General features: G+C 37.7%; 1 protein-coding gene across 7 annotated transcripts in view; it reads left to right on the top strand.

The window, feature by feature from the left end:
• The first annotated feature begins 636 nt into the window (after nt 1-636).
• ZNF143 (zinc finger protein 143) overlaps nt 637-15,686 on the top strand; it is a 67,567-nt gene continuing 52,517 nt past the window's right edge. For 2 of the 7 annotated variants that reach the window (XM_079104280.1, XM_079104281.1), the window contains exons 1-4: nt 639-726; nt 13,538-13,652; nt 14,189-14,281; nt 15,110-15,193. In XM_079104280.1, coding sequence (XP_078960406.1) covers nt 685-726; nt 13,538-13,652; nt 14,189-14,281; nt 15,110-15,193 — 334 coding nt within the window. In that variant the 5' untranslated portion in view covers nt 639-684. Of the gene's footprint in view, nt 727-6,854; nt 6,913-9,311; nt 10,565-13,533; nt 13,653-14,188; nt 14,282-15,109; nt 15,194-15,686 lie in introns of those variants that run through there. The other 5 variants (XM_079104283.1, XM_079104285.1, XM_079104282.1 and 2 more) reach the window with 5 other exon arrangements.

Genomic DNA, 15,686 nt, shown 5'->3' with positions numbered 1-15,686 from the left:
ACTGGAGAAGCGCCGGCAGGCCTGGAAGCCAGTCACCGGCATACACCAGGTCTTGGGAAAACAGCCTTTGCCCAAGACTAAGGGCCTCAGTCAGCAATGAGAGCCCCCGGGGAGACAGCAGGTTTCCCATCCTGTCCTGTTTCCCGTCCTCTTCCCTCCCAAAGGTACAACATTCGGCAAGTGCTAGACAAAGCTCATCGGGTCTCCAGAATTCGCTCCAGCAAGCCCACCGGGAGATCCCAGGCTGACTCCTCTCCCCTGTGGGGAAAATGGCGCCCGTCACCCTTTCTCTCTCCCAGGTAATCACAAGGACCAACCTCCCTCCCTTGCTACAAAATGGCGTCTCCCGCTAGGGCCCCGGAATCTGCATAATTAACTTGTCAGCGAAGTGGTGTTGGTCTGGGATGAGCGGTTCTATCAACCAGTCAGACACAAGAACTTTGATTCCGCACTTTGCGCGAGCCACTCAGGAGCTGGCTGGAAGACCAACTTAGCTTAACGTCATGAGTTGGGGCGTGTCCAGGGGGCGATTCCCTTCTGGTAGGCTAAATTTGGTCCAATTACACGCAGGGAAAGTCCAGTGAGTGACGTAATGCCTGCCCAATGGAGACTGGGGGCGGGCCTCAGACACGCTATGCGGGTTGCGGGGCCTGGGGGCCGGGCGGCTGTTTCCTGTCCTGGTGCATGGTGGTCGGACGAAGGAATTGTTGGAAAATTTTCTCGGAGGTTCGTATATAAATGTGTTTTTACCCAGTGTGCATTATTCTCCGCCCGGCCGCCGCCCTCAGCGCGGCGGCGCGGGCCCGCTTGGGCCCGGGCTCCTGCTCCCACTGCTCAGCCTCGGCCGCAGGCCTTGCGGAGTCTACGGCCGCCTCGGTAGCGGCGGCTGGGCAGAAGCGGAGTTTATTAATAACCCGCGGCCGCCACTCTGGGGCGGCGGAGCTTTTCTTGCTGAGGACGCAACCCCCACCCCCCCTTGTCTCGGCGTGCCGCGCCCCGCCTGTTCCCCTCAGGGGACCGCCGAGGGGAGGGAGCGAGAGAGGGGAGGGTGGAGTTCTCCGGAGCCTGGCGGCGTTTCTCGGCCTGACCTCGGCGCAGAGTCCCCAGGCGCGCCGAGGCGAAGCTCCGCCGGCTGGGACGCCCGGCTCACGGTTCGCACCAGGGGCGCCTGCGGCCCGGCTGGCCGAGATCCCGCTCGGGACCCCGCCTGCGGATCGCACCCAGAATTTCCTCCCACTCGAATCGTGGAGAGATGAATCGTGGAGAGATTTCTTGTTTTCTTCACTTGCTTTATTACTATTTTTTAAAAGATCGCAGAACCCAACATCGAGTTTTAGAAATTAGCAATTCTCCCTTTCTCTAGTTTTGACTACAGTGAACAAATCATTGTAACACCTTGTAATGTTTTGTTGTGAGTTTTTAATTCGTTTTTCTTCCCTCCTTTTTTTTTTTTTTTTTTTTTTTTTTTTTAAACATTTCCCCATTATAACGTTTTGTAAAAGGGCACAATTGCCAGCACATTAAAGTTAGCTTCTGCCTTTGCTTTGGAAGTGTCAACTGGCATAGTTAGGTGGGGATATGGTGAGAAATTGTAGATATCAGGTTGTGGGTTTTTTTTGTCTTTCGTTTTGCTAGAAAATAACGTGTTTCTCAGTGGTTGACAAAAATTAGTGTAATACTAATTTTTAAAACTCGGTACATAGTTTATTTTAAGTAAAAAAAAAATGTGACAAGAGCACCCCAAAGTACCAGTCAGATGCATAAATGGTTTTATTCTGGCATATTCAGACTGTTTACACTGTTGACACTAAATTGGTTGTCTAAAAATGACCCCTTATTTTTAAAAAAATTGATATAATGCACCACCTACCTACCTTGTACTTAACCACTTACAGTGTACATTTAGGTGAGTTTTATTATATTCAGAGTTGTACACTTGTCCCATTTATACATCTCCATAATTTTTTAAACATGTTCACTCCCAAAAGAAACTTACTCCCCATTTCCTCTCATCGCCCCAGATTTATAAGTTTGCCCTTTCTGGCCTTTTCATGTAAACAGAATAATTGAGGATGTGATCTTCTGTGACTGGCTTAGCATAGTATTTGCCAGATTTATTCATGTTTTAGCATGTATTAGTACTTCATTTATTTTCATTGCCAAATGGACATAGTCCATTGTATTCATTCATCTGTTGATGGATATTTGGGTTATTTCCATCTTTTGGCTATTATGGATAATGCTTCTGTGAACATTTGAGTACAAATTTTTCTGTGGACATGGGATTTGCAGGTGTTTTTGTGTGTGTGTGTATATACGTGCATACGTTATTGTTTGCCGTGTTGGGGATTCAAACTACGGCCTTGTGCATGGTAGGCAGGTATGTACTCTACCACCAAAATACATCTTTAGCCCTTTTTTGTAATTTTATTTTGAGAATGGCCTAAGTTGCTCAGGCTGGCCTCAAACTTGTGATCCTCCTGCCTTATCTACCTGAACAGCTGGGACTACCTGCATGCACCACTACACTGGGTTTGGACATAGGTGTTTATTTCTTTTGGGTACATGTACCTATAAGCTGGATCTTATAACTCTATGTTAAACCTTTTATAGAACTGTCAAGCTGTTTTCCAAAGTGGCTGTACCATTTACATTCTTACCAGCAAGATATAAAGGTCCCAATTTCTCTACATCCTTGCCAACACTTGTTATTATAGTCATCTTGGTAGATATGAAGTGGCACCTATTGTGGGTTGATTTACATTTCTCTGATGGCTAGTGATATTGAGCATTTTTTTCACATCCATTATTGGCCAGTTGTATATCTTTGGAGAACTCTATTTGAATCCTTTCCCCATTAAAAAGTTGGTTTCTTTGTCTTTTCATTTATTTTATTTTTAATTTTTTTTTGGTACCAGGAATTGAACCTAGAGGCACTTAATCACAAAGCCACATTCACAGCCCTTTTCATTTTTTATTTTGAGACAGGGTGTCACCAAGTTTTTAAGGCCTTGTTAAATTGCTGAGGCTGGTTTTGAATTTGCCATCTTCCTGCCTTAGCTTCCTAAGCCTCCTAAGTAAGTATTACAGGCATCCACCACCATGCCCAACTTCTTTGTCTTTCCATTATTGAATTGTAAAGTTGTTTGTGTACTCTAAATAGAAATCCCTTATCAGATACATGATTTGAAAAGTAACCTAAGCCTTCTGGTAAGCATTGGGATATTGCTTAAAAAGTTATTGTGTTCTTCATAGAAAGATGAGCTGGCTGGAGTGGAAAAAAGTAATCTATTACTTTAGCTGTTATTCATTTTTTACAATGTGTGTGAAAAAAATATATATATATTATGATCATTTGAGGAGAACTTTCTCAGTCCTAAGGATTTCATTACTTAGCTTTGAGGTTTTGTCTAGTGGTTTTGGGTTTTGGTAGGGGATGGAGGTTAAATCTAAAGTTTAACCCAGTTCTGAATCTTTTTGCTCCTGGCTTTATTTCAGGTCTTAATGCACTGCTCCCACCCCCCACCTCCAAGGTATTGGGGATTGAACCCAGGGCCACTCTACCCCTGAGCTACATCCCTAGCACTTTTTATTGTTTTGTTTTATTTTGAGACAGGGTCTTACTAAAATTGCCCAGGCTGGCCTTGACTTTGTGATCCTTCTGCCTTACAGGTGTGTATCACTGCCCACAGTTAGGACATAGTAATTTTTTTGAAAGAGTTAAGTTGAATGTGTTATTGCTCCCTTCTGTACTTAATTTGTATTTTTAAGGAATGGCCTTTGTGAGGCAATATTATGAACTTTATTGTCAATTGAGATGATTCTTGGGCTGGGGATATAGCTCAGTTGGTAGAGTGTTTGCCTCGCAAGCACAAAGCCCTGGGTTCAATCCCCAGTACTGCAAAAAAAAAAAAAAAAAAAAAAAAAAAAAAAAATGATTCTTTATAAAGATGGATTTTGATTGAGAACCCTCCTCAATAGAAAAGAATTTTTATGTGTATTTAACCCAGGGACACAAAATTACTGAGCCACATCCTCAGTCCTTTTATAATTTTGAGACAGGATTTCAACTGAGTTGCTTAGGGCCTCACTAAGTTACTGAGGTTGGCCTCAAACTTGTGATTCTTCTGCCTCGGCCTCCCAAATCGCTAGAATTACAGGCTTATACCACCATTCCTGGCTAGAAAAAAATTTTTTTGAAGACAGTGAATACTTTAATTCACACTTTCTCATAAACCTAATCTCATTTTAAAACTGCAGTGACAACTCTATGCCATGTGGAAGTATATGTCCATTAAAATGTAGACACAGACATACTATTCCTGACTATATTTCTTCTACTTAAAATTCCAGTCCACCACTTAACACTGGCTAGGCACTTAATTATGTGATTTTTTTAGTGTTTTATATATGTACATAAATTTATAATACTCACTACAAACCTAAGACAGTTGCTACAGTTACCCTGTTTTGCAGGTGAACCAACTGAATTGTAGAGTTACTTATCCAGTTGTAAGCTGAGACATTAACCTGTGACTGGCTCAGAAACCCATTCTTTCTACTGAATTTCTCAATAAACTGCCAGATTTTTAAAAAATAAGCTATCAAATGCCCTCCTCTTTAACTTCTAAAATATATCTGTTGTCCCTAGAATGACAATAGTGTTTTGAAATCTGTACATAAAATGACATAGCATAGTATACATTGTTATTTATATACATCTTTAAATTAATGATAAATGCATTTGGCCCTATATTGACTCAGCATTGAAAATACAGATATTCTTTATATGGTATGGATATAATGATTACAAGAAGTTGGAATCATTTAAATTCATGGTACTTTATAAACAATACATACACGTGGCAGCATATCATACAAAGTGAGACACAGAAAAAGAAAAGGAATAAAGATCTAGTCTTTAATCTTGCCTCAGGCTATTACAAGCTATGACCAGCTATAAACTGTATTCCTTTTTTTCATCCCCATATTTAGCAAGCATGTATTATGTGCTAGGCATTCTCCTAGGCACTGGGAATTCATAGGTCAACCAACAGCCAAGGAACCCTGATATCATACAACTGAAGATTATGATTACAAAATCTCTAAGAGCTAGGAAAGAGGGCAAGAGAGTGCTGTGATAGAGAATAATGAGTTGTTAAAATATCACCTATTTTAGATAGGAGGTGACATCTCACAATATGTGCAAAAGCCAAGAAGAGTTAGGTGTGTTCTAGGAACTAAAAGGTCAGTATAGCTGTATATATATAATGGAGAAGGACAGTTGTAGAGGCCTCTGACACATGAGTTATGATAAATTCAGAAATTTATTGAACATGTAGTCATAATTTTCAAAACTACAAAGACCATAAAACAAGACAGTAGCAGCCAGGTGCAATGGCACATACCTGTGATCCCAGCAGCATTGGAGGCTGAGGAAGGAAGATTCCAAGGTCAAGACCAGCCTCAGCAATTTAGCAAGATCCTCAGCAAATTAATGAGATCCTGTCTCAAAATTTTAAAAAGGGCTAGGGGTGTAGCTCAGTGGTAAAGTGCCCCTGGGTTCAATCCCCAGTACAAAAAAAAAAGTAACATGTAACAGACTGTATCAGGTGGGTGTTGTATTCTTTCTTTTTTTCAAAATAGGAAACAAGCTCAGAAAGCTAGAGCTGAGCAGGATTTGAATGTATAAAGGCCAACAAATGATATAATTCTGTATAGATGAAAAGCTGTGACAATAAAAACATGACCATTGATTCAAAGTGATCTGGGGCTATAAGCCAAATTACTGCAAATGCTGTAGCACTTGATGATAACTGAGATTTGGGTAGTGAGGGAAAGACACCATGGAATTGCTAATAAGGGTATGTGGAATAAAGACTTCCCTGTGTTGTACTACCCTTTCTGTCTTCAACTTCTCCAAAATATCTACTTATTTATTTATATTCAAATTCACGGGCTGGAGTTGTAGCTCTGGAAGAGCACTTGCTTAGCACAAGTGAGGCACCGGATTCAATCCTCAGCACCACATAAAAATAAATAAATAAAGGTACTGTGTCTATCTATTAAAAAAAAAAATTCACACGTTCTTTTCTTTGTGTCCGTAAGGTAGTTAAGTGCTCCTTTACTCAATGTTTTTGTGTGTAGTTAAGAAAAAATTTAAGTGGCCACTTTTATTTTAAAACTAAAATAATAAGCCATGAACATAATGCATGGTAGTTTTTTCTAACTTATGGAATATATACAATAAAAATTAAAAGGTCCTTCCCCACTCTACCCTCATTTCCTAGTCCTATTCCTGGGTGGAAACTATGTGAGTTTTTAAATGTATTCACAAGCTTGTGCTGATACTTCCATACATTTTTAAAAACATGAATGCAGTCATACCAGGTGTACTCTGCATCTTGCTTTTTCTGACTTAAAATATCTCTTGGATTTGTTCCTTAGAGTTCCATAAAGATCATTCTCATTCTTTTCTGTGTTTTATGATGTTGGGGCTTGAACCCAGGATCTTGTGTACACTAGGCAAGCACTGTACCTCCAAGCTATCCTCAGCCCCTCTCTCATTCTTTTTAATTGCTGCATGTTTCATGTGTGGATGTCCTTTATTTAACATGTTCTTTTGAGGACTTTTAGATTATTGAGCATTTTTTGCTATTGTAAATAATGCGTCAGTGAACCTTGAACACTTTCATGACTATTAGATAAATTCCAAGAATCACTTAGTTGAATAGTTGCATTTAAATTTTTGATAGTTGGTGTCAAGTACAGTGGGTGCATATACACTCAAATAGTATATAGACACATATAAACATCGACACATATGTGTTTGTGTGTGTATGCTTTTTTAATAGTTTGCCTACGGTTTAGCTAAGGATCTGAAGGAGAATGATAGAAGATGAAATAACAAAGGTAAGTAAGTGCCAAATTGGAGAATAGCCTGAATGTCAGGCTAATGAATTGGACATAGACCTATAAGCAGTGTGAGTAAAATATTAGAGGGAAGAAATGTTCAAATCTGGAAGAATTCTATTTTAGGATTCCTTTGCAAGGATCTTAAGTTTTTTGCGCTACTTTAAAGGAACCCAAACTATAATGTGTCATACTAGGGATTTTTACAAAAAGACAAATCTGAAAAGTTCTGTAGACCAATTCTTAGGAAAAAGATTGTTAGACCTTTGACAAATAAAAATATGTTTCTGTATTTATCATTTTAATGCTTCCCTTCTTCGATTATCTTTAATCATTCCTCTATTAAATCAGAGGATCTAGCAGAACATTCAGTACCAGTAAAAATGTGGTCAAACTAGCATATTCATCATGTTGCTGGTAGCAAAACAGTTGGCACAACCCTTTTAGAAAATGATAAGCAGACTGGGAAAGTTGCTCAGTGGTAGAGCATTTGCCTAGCATGAATAAGGTCCTGGGTTTAATCCCTAGCACCACAGAAGGCAGGGGAATGACAGGCCGATTATAGTCACACAACTATAATCTCAGCAATAATTTGGGAGGCTGAGGCAGGAGGATCACAGTTTGAGGCCAGCCTTAGCAACGTAGCAAGACCCTGTCTCAAAATTTAAAAAAAATTAAAGGACTGGGGATGTAACTCAATAGTGAAGCACCAAAACATAAAAAACATGTAAAGGGGCCATGGATATAACTTAGTGGTAGAACACTTGCTCTAGGTCCAGTCCCCAGCTTTACACACACAACCCCCACCAGACACACAAGTAATGAACACAGATTGTTATAAAAATACTGATATTTTTCTGATTCACTAAACTTAATTGTGGGAACATATTTTTAAGTGGTACTAGGGATTGAACCTAGGGGTGCTCTGCAACTGAGTTGAAGCTGCCTTGAACTTGCAGTCCTGCTTCAGCCTTCAGGCATGTGCTCTGGGAGGTTAAGGATATAATCTACTCTGCTCCTCCCAAAACACTGTATTTATAAACATTATTAACTGAAAGATTGTTTTTAATGACAAAGTCATCTGTGCCTTATATGTAGTAAGAAAAATGTTAAGTGACTTATAAGAGAAATAAATGCTGTGTTTGTTTGTTTTTGTGTTCATTTGGTACTGGGGATTGAACACAACACAAGATCCCTTGAATGCCAAGTGCTTAGTCCACCACTGAGCTATAACCTGGACACCTAATTTGAATTAAAAGTGATCATTATTAAGAAGTGTTGTCAACTTGGTAGAACTTATAGAAATGAAAAAAGCTGAAGACTACTTTCAGGGATCATTTCTGTAGTTTGTTATTAAAAATTAAAAAGTAAATACAAAATAAATAGCTCTAATTACAACATTGTAAAATAAATGTATATATAGGTAGCAAGAACTAGAGAATAAAACCAGAAAAAATGAAAATATTTGATCTGTTAAACTGTTGAGTATCATTTTTCTTAATTTTAAAATTTATTTTACAATATTGTACACAAGGAAAATTTTAGTTGTGTATAGAATAGAGTAAGATAGCTGGCACTGTTATGGGTATGAAGGATGAGAATGGTGCAAAAAGAACAGTAAAGAGATTATTCCAATAGTTAAGATATGAGATGGAAAAGTTCTGAAGAGTAAATATCATGATGTTGGCAACTGCTGTCTTATAATCAAGATTTAAGCCAAGGGTCACAGTGCACTCTTGTAATCCCAACCATTTTGGAGACTGAGGCAGGAGGATTACAAGTTCAAAACCAGCCTCAGCAACTTAGCAAGGCCCTAAGCAACTAAGCAAGTCCCTATCTCAAAATAAAAAATAAAATAAAGACTGGAGGTGTAACTCAGTGGTTAAGTGTTCCTGGGTTCTCTAGTACCATAAAAAAAAATTAAATTTAAAAATGAGAATTTAGTTAAGGGTGACTTGAGAATTTTTATTCTGGGTATCTTACTTTGATGAAAATAGGCAAATCCAGATGGCAAACCTTTTATTTTAGAGCAGAAAGATGAATTGGCAAACTTTAATGGAATGTGTTGTGTTTATTTGGAAAGAAAACAATACACACACACACACACACACACACACAAGCACATGTATACACATAGTTATATATACAGTAGTATACACTCAGGATTATTTATATACATGTATATGCGCACACAGTATATATTCATGTTATATATATACATTTTAATTTATATATATATTTTTTAGTTTAAAGATCTCAATTGACTGGCTTTATTTTCAATTCTAGAATAGAATAACATTTAATTTCGTAAAAAATAAATGTTTCAATAACTAAAAAAAAGAGTTGACCTGAGCATAGAAAAGTAATTACTAGGCTTTGGGAAGGGTGAGGTTGATAAAGGGAGGGTAGATAATGACTATAAAACAGATAGAAGGAATAAGTTCTGGTGTTCTATATTATAGTGGGATGAATATAGTTAAGAATATTATATATTTTATTAAAGAAGAGAAACTTGAAGACTTCAAACATAAAGAAATGATGAGTGGTAAATGTTAAATCACCCTGATTTGATTTGTGTATGCTCTATGCATATATAGAAATATCACACTGAACCTCACTAATATGTACAATTACTATATGTTCATCAAAAAATGAAATGAAGAATAAGTGTTCCAGTGGTCCAAACAAAGGAGGTTGGCTTTATAGACAGAAGTGTTTGAAGAAAATAGAAACAAAAAACCAGTTTAGTCATTTCAAAATTACTTTCCTTATAAATAGCAGGGACAGGGTGCCAGGACAATAGGAAAATAACTGATCAATTAACATCAAGTTACATTGTTTGTGTAAGTTTAAAGCAGAGGGAATATCATTTTCATGCCAATTGAAACTGATCTGTTTGGGAAATCTGGGTATCTTAGTTTCTCACAAGGTCAGCTTAGTTTCAGCTTGGTGACATGCATCTTTACCGTGACTCCATTTTGATTTTATTTATTTTTATTTTTACAGACTGCATTTTGATTCATTGTACACAAATGGGGTACAACTTTTCATTTCTATGGTTGTACATAATATAGATTCACACCACTCATGTAATCATAAATATACATAGGGTATTACTGGTTCATTCTACATCTTTCCATCCCCACCCCCTCCCACCCTATTTTCCTCTACATCATCTAAAGTTCCTTCATTCTTCTCTTACCCCCTGCCACCCGCCCCTCGTTATGTATCGTCATTCACTTTCAGAGAAAACATTTGGCCTTTGGTTTTTTTGGGCTTGGCCTATTTCACTCAGCATGATATTTTTCCAACTTCATCCATTTACCAGCAAATGCCATAATTTTTTCTTCTTTATGGCTGAGTAATATTCCATTATGTATATATTTTAAAAATATTTTTAGTTGTAGATGGACATAATATCTTTATTTTTATGTGGTGATGTGGATCGAACTCGTGTCTCATACATGTGAGGCAAGTGCTTTACCACTGAGCCACAACCCCAGCCCATATTTGTGTAATTTTTTTGTTTTTTGTTTTTGTTAGTACTTGGTATTGAACCCAGGTCCTGGAGCCTTTTTATTGTGCACCTGTGATGAAACTCTTATGAGCAAATCCTTGCATATAAAATGTACTTAGATTTATAGTTTTTAAGGTAAGATTGTGGTGGTAAGTTACTCTTTTTGGTTTAAACAAGAAACTGAAGTAGGAACAAAATTGTCTCATGGGAACAAATGCCTGGTTTCTTTACCTTGGCATCTTATTTACAGTTATTAAGACTGCTAAAATTCATTTCTAGTATATTTAACTGCTTAGAACACAACTGGTGTATCTCCTAGTATGCTGAAGTTGTGTTCAGTTTTTCACTTTCAGGCTTAAGTTGATAATATGAAGCTTTAAAGAGTCTAAATATATAAAGAAATATTTTCTACTTTTGTGTTTCATGCAAATAGTTATTTTCCACAGAGAGGATGAACTGGTGCTTGTTAGATACAGCTTCAGTCCTCTCTAGTATTCAAGTACTTTACTCTGAATATCTTATAAATAATTAGTCATTAAACTTAAAACATATTACCTGCTACTGTTCTTTAATACCAGTAGATCTATGTATTAAAGCATATTAGGGGATTTTTAAAAAGTCATTGTTCTCCGAATTAATCAGTGCAAATCAGCTTTACCTTTCTGTTTCTTCTCTTGGCTCTGTGATAAATTGAATGCATAAACCTGCTATTATCACCTTTGTTTTGATTTAAAGTTTTGGTTCGTCTAAGCAGTGGTTCTCATGAATAAAATTAAAAATATTACACTTTTAAAAAGAAGAAAACAAAAGGTTACACTTAAAATGCATTTATAATAAAATACCACTTTTAGCTCTTTTTTTTTAGGGTTCAAGATTATGTGTATGTTTATTTGAAAAAAAGATTCTACTGCCAATAAACATTTGAAAACTTTTATAATATGCTCTGATTGTTAAAAATGGGGGCAGTCTGATAGACTGAGATGGTAGCTTGAAAAATGGGATTGACTCAGTAGGGATATCACTCAAACAAAAAAATCTAGATTCTTCAAGAAGTTCTTTTACTCTCACTTTTTACAACTCTACCTCGAAACTAAAAAGGAGCTGGGAGTGACTCAGGAGACTGAGGCAGGAGGATTGTGAGTTCAAAGCCAGCCTCAGCAACTTAGCCAGGAACTTAGCAACTCAGCAAGACCCTGTCTCTAAATAAAATACAAAAAAGAGCTAGGGATGTCACTCAGTGGTTAAGTGCCCCTGTGTTCAATCCCCAGAACCAAAAACAAAAACAAAAAAACCTAAACAGGATAACCCCTAGAATGGGAGGAAATAATTACAGTTTATATATCTTATAAGGGATTAATACCCAGAATATATAAAGAACTCTTACAATTCAATAATACAAGACAAATAGCTTGATTTTAAATAGAGACAGAATCTGTGTAGACATAGATGTACCAAAGGTCAATAAGCACATGAAAAGATGTCCAGCATTATTTTATTTATTTATGTATTTATGTATTTATTTATTTATTTATTAGTACTGGGGATTGAACCCTGGGGGGCTTTACCACTGAGCTACATCCTCAGCTCTTTTTATTTCTTACTTTGAAACAGTCTTGCAAAGTTGCTGAGACTGGCCTCTAACTTTGAATCCTCTGTCTCAGCCTTCTGAGTTATTATCCATCATTCTCCATTGTTGAAATGCAAATCAAAACTACAGTGAAATACTACTTCATACTCACTACAATGGCTATAATGAAGGACTGTAATAAGTATTAGCTAGGGTGTGGAGAAATTGCTAGTGGGAATATAGTCAAGTGATAAATTACTTTGTAGAGAGTTCCCCTTGGATGACTTCTGTATTTTCTGTGAAACATTAATTTGCTGATAGTAAGATGGTGAAGGATAGGGAGTTCAGCAAAAGGTTTGTAGCAAGTGGAAGATATTTCAAATAGTCACCCTGAAGAAACAAAGAAACAAATTTGCTGAACAGTGAGGGATTTGGAGGATGTTGGAAAAGTAAATTTTCATGGCCCCTTAGGACTGTTTCATTTAACACTATCAAATAAGGCAATTGGATCCAGAAAGTAAATATGAGTCTTACTCAGTTATTTTTGACTAAAGATGGATGTTTCAGCTATAGATGTGTAGTGTCCCATTCAGTATTATAGAACAAGGTCTGCTTTGTTAGAAATGTTGAGTTGGGTGTCAGGAATTTTATAATTGTCTAACAGTGCTTTGCTTTTCCCACCCATGACAAGATGAGCAGTTTTTGTGGTATACGCCTGTAATCCCAGCGACTTGGGATGCCAAGATAGGAGGATGAGGAGTTCAAAACCAGCCTCCGCAAAGGCAAGGCCCTAAGCAACTCAGTGAGACCTGTCTCTAAATAAAATACAAAATAGGGCTGGGGATGTGGTTCAGTGGTTGAGTGCCCCTAAGTTCAATTCCTGGTACCCCGCCCCCAATAAAGAAAAAACAACAACAACAAAATGTTAACACATACAATATTCATCTTGGAGGAAATAAAGTACAATCTACCATTGTGAATTTTGAAACAGCGTGCTTTTTTTTTTTTTTTTGGTACCAGGGATTGAATCCAGGGACTCAACCACTGAGCCACATCCCAGTCCTTTTAAATATTTTATTTAGAGACAGGGTCTCATTTAGTTGCCGAGGCTGGCTTTGAACTTGTGATTCTCCTGCCTTAGCCTCCTGAACTGCTGGGATTACAGGCATGTGCCACCAGGCCTGGCCAAAGGACATGCTTTTTAATAGAGCAACTTCAGAAGTTGTGTTTGGAATATCAGAACCTTTCTTTTTTCTCTGCTGCCATTCCTCAAACTCTCACTGAAAGCAAAGTAGGGTGTACTTACCTCTAGCTTGGTGCAGGTGTGCCCTTACTAAGTCATGTCATTAGTGCTACTTTCTTGAGGTTTAAGAGATATTTTTGTAGTTTAATACTCTTACCCTGCATATTAAGTGAGATTGCATCTTATATCAAATATCAAATACTGTTACTTTTTTTTGTGGTTCAGAAATATATTTCTATCTTTTGTTTCATGTGTGTCATTCTTTATCCTCAAGTGCCTGTATTTTTCTTCAAGGTAGAAAATGTTGTTAGCCCAAATAAATCGGGATTCTCAAGGGATGACAGAGTTTCCTGGAGGAGGAATGGAGGCTCAACATGTTACCTTATGCCTCACAGAGGCAGTAACTGTGGCAGGTGAGCAGTCATATTTGAAGGGATCACGTGAGTTTGGTAATATCATTTATCTTAAAGACATACTTATAACACTATGTTTACTTACCTGTACCTCATTTAGGTAGAGGTAACATAAACGTAGGCCTTTCTGAGGTTTTTTGCTTTTTTTGTTTCTTGTTTGGTACTGGGATTAAATCCAGGGGTACTTAACCACTGAATCACATTCCCAGCCCTTTTTAATTTTTATTTTGAGACAGGGTCTCATTAAGTTGCTAAGGCCGGCCTTGAACTTGTGATCCTCCTGCCTCAGCCTCCTGAGTTGCTGGGATTACAGGGGTGTGCCACCATGCCTGGCTATTATGAAAATGTTTTCCTTGAAGTGGGTGCTGTGTAAAATAGGGCAGGGAAATATTTTTTGTAAATGCTAAAAGGAATTCCACTTTGCTCTCTTTAAAAACTAAAAAAAGCAACCTGCCTTGTATATAATCTTCATTAAAAAAAATTAATCTGCATGCACATGTTAGTTATCTAAAGAAAATAATTTTGTTTTACAATAGATGGTGACAATTTAGAAAATATGGAAGGTGTAAGCTTGCAAGCAGTAACACTTGCAGATGGCTCTACTGCTTATATACAACACAATTCTAAAGGTATGTACTTCATAAATGGCCAGTTGGTTAGTACCAGCAATTCATAACCATAGAGTTGGAACCCCTGGTAACTATACCTCCTTCCCAGTCTCTCATAAAGATACTAGATTGCTTATAATAATTTTAACTTAAATTTTGATAACTTGATAATTTGGGGGCACCCTTTGAGAGAATAGGAAGATATTCTAGGGTATTAAAATTAATGGGAGAGAGGAGGACAAAGGAGTGTGTCTGAACTATTTCCTATTTTTATCAAAATCATTTTTCTTTTTTAACTTAAGTTTATTAATGTGTTTACTAAACATAAGAGTAGACATTTGTTTTTGCTTTTATAACATTGTCTCTGAGTCAGTGTTTACTTTGCTCCAGGAAATAGCCCAATTCTAAAACTCTTTGTTTTTATGGGAACCTACTGAGCACACTTGTACATACACAAGGGTCTGCATACTTCCCCGGGTGACAGTGACAGTTGGCTTCATATATGCTGACCTACTGTTCAGCTTCCCCATAGTCAGGGTCACTGATTCTGAGTGGCTCTGAAAAGTACCTAGAGGTTCAATTCATGTAGCTTGCTGTGATGAGCCACTCTTCCTCTTGTACTTGTTTGATTGCAAATTGGAGGGGAGGAAGGATGGCTGAGGGAGGATTTTCTGCTTTCTATAGGATCACTGGATGTGTTATTGAATTGCCTCAGAACGTTGAGGGAAGAATCAAGATGAACATGAGCTTAAGTAGTGTATGTTTTTATAGTTGATATCATTTTGAAATTGTATAAAGTTAAAAAAATTTTGTTTGTACTAATTTATTGGCTTGAATCTCTTGTTCCAGATGGGAAGCTCATTGATGGCCAAGTCATTCAGTTGGAAGATGGTTCTGCTGCCTATGTTCAACATGTGCCCATACCTAAAAGTAGTAAGTATTTAAAATACAACATAGGAAACCCTCCTGATCTCTGATTGCAGTATTTGCTGCCACCAGCTCCCTCCCATTACCTAAATTTGGTCCTGATTTCTAGTATGCCTTTTGAAAAGGGAGATCAGTAGTGCCAAAGATAGGACCTAAAGACCTTTTTGTTTTGTTGTTGTTTTCTCCAGTACTGAAGATTGACCCCAGGGCTGCTCCAGCACTAAGATACAACTCCAGCCCTTTTTTAAAAATTTTGAGACAGGGTCTTGCTAAGTTGCCCAGGCTGGTCTCAATCTTGCAATCCTCCTGCCTTAGCCTAATCAGTAGCTAGGATTATAGATGTGTACCACTACATCTGTCTTAAAGATCATTTTAGCTTAACCAAGACTGTCTCTCAAAGATAATGGAAAAGAAGTTCCTAGACTGCATTCTAGAAATTAGTGAGTAGCAGTCCTTAGTGAACGTGTCTGTTATTTGAACTGAATCCTACATGTCACTC

Source organism: Sciurus vulgaris, assembly GCF_902686455.1.
Source record: "Sciurus vulgaris genome assembly, chromosome: 11".
NCBI lineage: Eukaryota > Metazoa > Chordata > Mammalia > Rodentia > Sciuridae > Sciurus > Sciurus vulgaris.
Note: the sequence above shows the minus strand (reverse complement) of the source record. Positions and strands in the feature narration are given on the sequence as shown.